Here is a 6,417-nt window from a genome sequence, read left to right on the forward strand (position 1 = left end):
TAAAAATAGGTACTGGAGCATGTGGGGTGGCATATCTAACTATGCAGTTATTTGTATGATGTTATGGGCAAGATTGATGGGCAAAGGTCCTCTTTATGAAATGAGTAGAAGTCAGACTTGGCCACTCCCATGTCACTGCATCTGCTCCTTTTACAACTAGTAAACTACATATTAAACAGAAAAAAAATCAGTGATGTCATTTTTCTTACAATCAATGTCCATGAAAGAAGTTTTCATGAAATGATGTTATTACATGAGACCAATCTTTAAAAAAACTCTATAAAAGTGTTAAAGGCAAAAAATATCACTTTGAGGACTAAGGTGCACCTGATCCAACCCATGAGATTTTCATTTGCTTCATATGCATGCTAAAGCTAGACATCTAATAAGACCAAAAGAGAGCCGATTTCTTTCAATCAGTGTTGTCAAAGAATATCGAAATATACTTTGAATAGACTGAATATACTTTGAATATAATATTGGATAGGTTGTCTACAACTCAACAGGACTTAACAACATCAACAGCAACAATAATGAGAGAGCTCAGTTAGCCTAGTGGACAGAAAGTGATGCTACCAAGCCAAAGGTGGGTGACTTTAATCTACGACCCTCAGGCCTGGTTTTTAATTGTTTTTTTGTCAAACATTCTTCTAGGTTGTATAGCATTGGCCTGTCCATTTGCTGTACAGAGGTAACTTGTGGTTGCTGTGATGCTGAACACTGTGACACTGATGTGTCAAACATGATAATGGTTACCCGTGGTGGACAGTATTTGGTGGAGCTCCTCAATTAAAACAAACTTGGAAGCAGGAGTGGCATCCACTTGCAAAATAGCTTGCTTCCGGAAACCCTATGAACCTGGAGAAAGGATGAAAGTTATACATGTGTTCAGGTCTTTTGTTCATAGGGTCGCTATGAGTCACCTACGACTTGACAGCACTTAACAACAACAACAACAACAACCAGGGGAAGAATCCTTCTTGGAAAAAGTATCATTGGAGTGCTCTTTAAAAGGGAAGATGGCAAGACTTTGTCTCACATATGTTTGATCATGTTATCAGGAGGGATCAGTCCTTGAAGAAGGAATGATGTTTGGTAGAGGATCAACTTGAAAGAGGAAGCCCTTCAGTGATAGGAATTAACAGAGTAGCCACAAGAATGGGCTTGAAGACTGAGCAACTGAGCAATGTTTCATTCTGTTGTACATGAGGTCATCATGAGTCATAACTAACTCAACACCAAACAGCTATTTGTGTGTGTATGTGTGTGCATGTTAGAGAGAGAGAAAGAGTACGAGAACACCGTAGTGATGTATACTGGGCTGGTAAATAAATAATGATTTGAATCCACCAGCTGTTCTATAGGAGAGAGTTGGGCAGTCTCTTCCATAAAGATTTATTGCCTTAGACACCTGTGAAGAGTTGCTTTGAAAATCAACTTGATGTCAGTGGGATGGACACACACACACACACGCACACACACACCCCTTGGAGAAAGTGCAACCAGGGTGCTCCTCAGAGGTAAGGATGGTGAGACTTCGTCTCACATATTTTGGGCATGCTGTTAGAAAGGAGCTAGTCCATGGAAAGGGATGTCCTGCTTGGAAGGGTGGAATATTAGCCAAAGAGAGGAAAACTTTCAATGAAACGGATTGACACAGTGACTGTAACAATTGGCTCGCATATATTAGAGATGATAAGGATGGCACAGGATAGGGTAAAGTTCAGATTTGTTGTTCACAGGATTGCTGTGAGTCATTCTTGACTCTATGGCACCTAACAATGACATAAATATAGCAAGTATTTTTGTTTTCTTCCCTCATCCTTTTCCAAGGACTGGTCACTCCTGATAATATTCCTTAAGTATGTGACATGAAGATTCATCATCCTTACTTCTAAGGAGCATTTTGATTGCTAGGGAAAAAAAATCCAGAATATACATGAGAACATAGATCTAGGGCAAAACTGACAGTTTAATTGGAAGAGACAGACACAGGGGTACAGACAAAATGAGAATTTACTGATAAGCAAGCAATGATACCCAGATCCTCAGATCTAGAATGAGAAGAGGGATGGTGGGTTCTAGGTGAAAGAAATAGAATGAACAAGTGCTGATGGACTCTTCAGCTAGCAGTCAGTCCAACCTATGCTTCCTGCTGCTCTTGCTGTCTGATCCCCATGATATTCTAGGACTCCTAAACTCCACCTACCTTATCTTGACACCAAGCAAGTGTCTCCTTTGACAAGGAAAATATGACATTTGAGTCCTAGACAGAGTCAGCCAGCTCAAGGTCTGGCCTGTTTGTTTCAAATTTGGCACTAGATCATCTACAGCTTATTTTTGGGGTGGCAAACATGAGAGAAACAGGGACTATGTATACAGAGAACATGGATCTCAGTAAAAACCTGTAGAGAAGTGTAAATAATTTCGACAATATTTGAGATTTATAAAGGCCCCTAATAAGTCTACACCTTTCTTAGTCAACATAGAAAGATAACTGTACATGCCTCTAATCCTTACCTGAAACTTTTGGGGACAGAGATGTGTTTAAGAATTGACCAGATTTCAAAAATGCGATAGAGTGTATATATTATATATTATGAAATACTTTAGTGGGATTCTGACCAGTGCCTTGTAATCAAACACATCAATATTTCTGCAGCTAAGTTATGAATAATCACTCTAAGTGAGACTAACTAAAGACTATAAGTAAGATTATGATGGTTAAAGTAAGGTTTTGGGTCAACTTTGTTATTTACTCAGATATTTTTCATTTTGAGATTGTAGCTAAGAGATGTGTGTTTATAATTCTTAAGTGTTGAGAGTGAAGTACAGGTAAAGCTTGCTGAATATATCATGTGCTAAGTAAGTATACACTCTCAGTTCAGAAAAATACACATGTCCAAGGTGGTGGTATTAGTTTAGAAGGAAAAAAGCTGTTACAGTGAACAGTGTCCAGATTGAAAATTAGCTGCCTTAAGGGAGTTACGTCCAATCAGAAGGGGGAGAGACGCACTGAAGGAGAGTGACTTAGTGTCAGGAGAGTGACTTACAGTGTTGGGAGGGTGAGGGGACACGCTGTTTACGAACATTGCCTGCATATCCATGCATCGAAGGGGAAGAGTAGAAAGTGATGTGCAGGTGTGTTTGTGTGGCACAGTGTCGCCTTATATAACATATCTTTATATTATGATAATATTGTAATAAACATTTTACTACACGTGTGTTTGTTTACATCTCTCTTAGGATTCATTTAGGGGATCACCAGAAGATGTGTATGTATATCTTTAAAAATCTGTGACATACAATACGACTAAAATTTATCCTACTTATTTAAAAACATTATGAACTTCAGTTTTTTGTTTTTAATGTAGCCTTGAGGATGACTGAGCCCAAACTTCAATTGGTTTGAGAGAAACTATAAATTTACTCCTTACCTTCCGTGTGATGACAGCTGTAGAAATTGCTGGGAAGTCCTGGAATATCTTCAGTTCCTTGTTAATGAGCACCTGGTGAGATCCCAGGTGACTCTGGAGATAGCATCACTTGCTCTTTCAGATCTGCAGCCTCCTCTTCTCTGTGATAATATTATCCTTGGTCCAGCCATCTGGACTGAGAAGACTGGGTTTCTCCTGGCTCCGGGTCTTCACAGATAACCCAAGCCTGTTGACATGATCCTAGAAGAGTGTGAGTTTACCCGTGTAGCCTATAGCATTCTTTGCCCTCATTACAATCTGAGATTAGACTCATTCTCAACTTCAGACTGATGAAGGGTATTTTGTTATGTAAAGTCCTTTCCAGTCTGGAGTCTTAACTGAAAATGAATTCCCTCTTGATCAGCACCGTGACACTTTCTGTTTAATATCTGTAAATAATCTCGGAGCAGCAGCAGCAATGTGAAATATTTTATTATCATGTCCCTAAGATCATGTGATTCTAGTGAATCATTTGACCAGGGCAAATGAGCATTTTGATGGAGATTTTATCTGGGGATTGTACATTCTTGGCTGAAGCTACATTAAAGGGAAGACTGACAAAAGGTTATAGTGACTTTAGATCTTTGGCAAGAAAAAGATTCTTTAGAATATCAGTTTCTTTCTTTAAGACCTATAATTCCTGGAGTCATGGATCCAGGGAGGGAAGTTCTAATTGTTTTTGTTGGGACTTTAGAAAGCAGGGGATTAGTTATTACGTGTGAGACTTAAATGATTCTGAACTGGGAATGTCTCAGACGAGTGTCATGGCCAAATGGGGACCCTAGGGCACATTGTCTAGATTGTCAGATGGTAGGGAAGCCTGTATACTCCTTCCCCAGGGGTCAAGAGGTAAACAGAATCCAGTTTTAGGACTAGAAGGCTGTGATTCCAGACAAATCCCCAGGCACCTGCCTCTAGAGAGTGCCACTCTTCCCTGACTTCCAGGTTTGGGATCTATAGAGGAGCTTTTGTGTGGGAATGTAGGAAATTTTAGGTTAAAACAGTAGTGAGGGAGGAAGTGTTAAGTTAAACCTTGAGTACTATGAGCCCATGCTAGTTCCTTGATTTTCTTATTTTCTGTGTATGGTAATATGTGCCCCCTCCACCTAAGCATGGCAGATGTTAGGCCAAGGTGTCTGGATATTGTGGTACACATAAAGATTTCACAGCATAAAATGACTGAGTGGTTATCATAGTCATATACAGATAGTGGGGATAAAGATGACATAATTCACAGCCACAGGTCTCAGTTTCTTCTCATAACTACCCTTCACCTCCACTGGTAGGCACCATTGTTTCAGCTGTATCTTATTTATCTAGTCTTGCTATAACAGAAATACCACAAATAGGTAACTTTAACAAAGCAATTTATTGTCTCACAGGTTAAGAGGCCAGAAGTCTGAATTCACGGTGCCACCTCTAGGGGAAAACGTTTTCTTTCAGTTTGCTCTGGAGGAAAGTCTTGTCTCTTCTGAACGTCTGCTCCTGGGCAGTCTTCGGATTGTTTGGCATCTCTCTTTATCTCTCCTCTGCTTAGTCATTTAATCTTGTATTTCAAAAGAGATTGACTCGAAAGAGATCTTACACTAATTTTGCATCATTAACATAGCAAAGACAACCCGTTCTCAAATGAGATATAACACGTATATAATATGCCCATTATAACTTGTGTTTTCTGGATGTGAAGATTTCTAGGAGCCTGTCCCTGATCTGTTTGGTGCGGATCCCGTAGATGAGTGGGTTAAGGGAAGGTGGAAGTAGCAAGTAGATGTTGGAGAGAAGGATGTGTACAGACTTTGGGACCGAGTGACGACCAAAACGGTGTGTGAGGTAGGAGAAGAGACCAGGCACATAGAAAGCCAGAATAACACAGATGTGGGAACTACATGTACCAAAGGCCTTGGCACGGGCCTCCCGGGTAGGCAGTCGCAGCACGGCATGGGCAATGAGTGCATAGGAGCCAGTGATACCCAGAATATCCAAACCTGACACAGCCAGTGACAGTGCCAGCCCATACAAGTTGTTTGCCCGTGTGTTACCCACCACCAGCTCTACCACTGCCATGTGGGCACAGTAGGCATGGCGTATAGTCTTGGATCGGAAGTGCCCAAATCGTGCCACCAGTAGAGGGAAAGGTACAACAATAACCACAGCTTTCAGTACCAGTGCCAGGGCTACATAGCCCACACGGGTTTTGGTGACCAGTATGGGATAGTGCAGTGGACGCCCTACTGCCACAGCACGATCACAGGCCATTGCCAACAGTACGCCAGATTCCATGGCAGTCAGTGCATGTACAAAGAACATCTGGGCCAAGCAGGCAGCGTATGGTATAGGTCGGGGCCCAAGACACAATACAGCCAGCAGACCTGGGGCTATCGATGTGGCTAAACCCACGTCTGTGGCTGCGAGCATAGACAGGAGTAGGAACATGGGCTGGTGTAGGCTGGCGTCTATCCGTACCACTGCTAGCAATGCCCCATTGCCCAGCAGAGCCAGCAGATACATGGGTCCAAAGATCAATGTCAGCCAGCCCTGCGCACTCCCAAGCCCTGGAATGCCAGTCAGTAAGAAGAAAGTTGGGCGTGGGAAGGTGGAATTGGGCTGTGTAACTTCTGCCATTCTGTGTGGAACAGGAAGTTTTAGGGCTTATGGCAGAATGAGTCTTTACAGAAAGGACAAGGGAGAACACTTAGGGGTGCCACAGTGGCACAGACCAGTCCCTGGAGTGTGTGCAGAGGTATCTCAGAGCTACGATTACAGAGTCCAGAGTACAGACTTTGGGACAGAGTGACAAGGTTTAGAGTAGATAAGCAAGATCACAAGCTTGAGATAATCCTCTGCACCTGAATGAGAGCCCATAGATATTGTAGGAGAGAAATGTAAAGATGGTGGTAGTGAGGAAAGGGGACGGTGGTGACTGCTTCAAGGCAGAGCCCTC

At 42.0% G+C, this 6,417-nt stretch overlaps 1 protein-coding gene across 1 annotated transcript; it reads right to left on the reverse strand.

Moving 5' to 3' along the window:
• Nucleotides 1–5,135: 5,135 nt before the first annotated feature.
• On the reverse strand, nt 5,136–6,101 carry LOC102875896 (olfactory receptor 52W1-like). The gene has a single exon (XM_006885477.1). It carries the CDS (start codon nt 6,096–6,098, stop codon nt 5,136–5,138), a length of 963 nt encoding a protein of 320 aa, XP_006885539.1. The 5' UTR covers nt 6,099–6,101.
• Between the last annotated feature and the right edge of the window lie 316 nt (nt 6,102–6,417).

The sequence above is a fragment of the Elephantulus edwardii genome, unplaced genomic scaffold (assembly GCF_000299155.1).
Source record: "Elephantulus edwardii isolate Elephantulus edwardi_28Jun2011 unplaced genomic scaffold, EleEdw1.0 scaffold00044, whole genome shotgun sequence".
Lineage (NCBI taxonomy): Eukaryota > Metazoa > Chordata > Mammalia > Macroscelidea > Macroscelididae > Elephantulus > Elephantulus edwardii.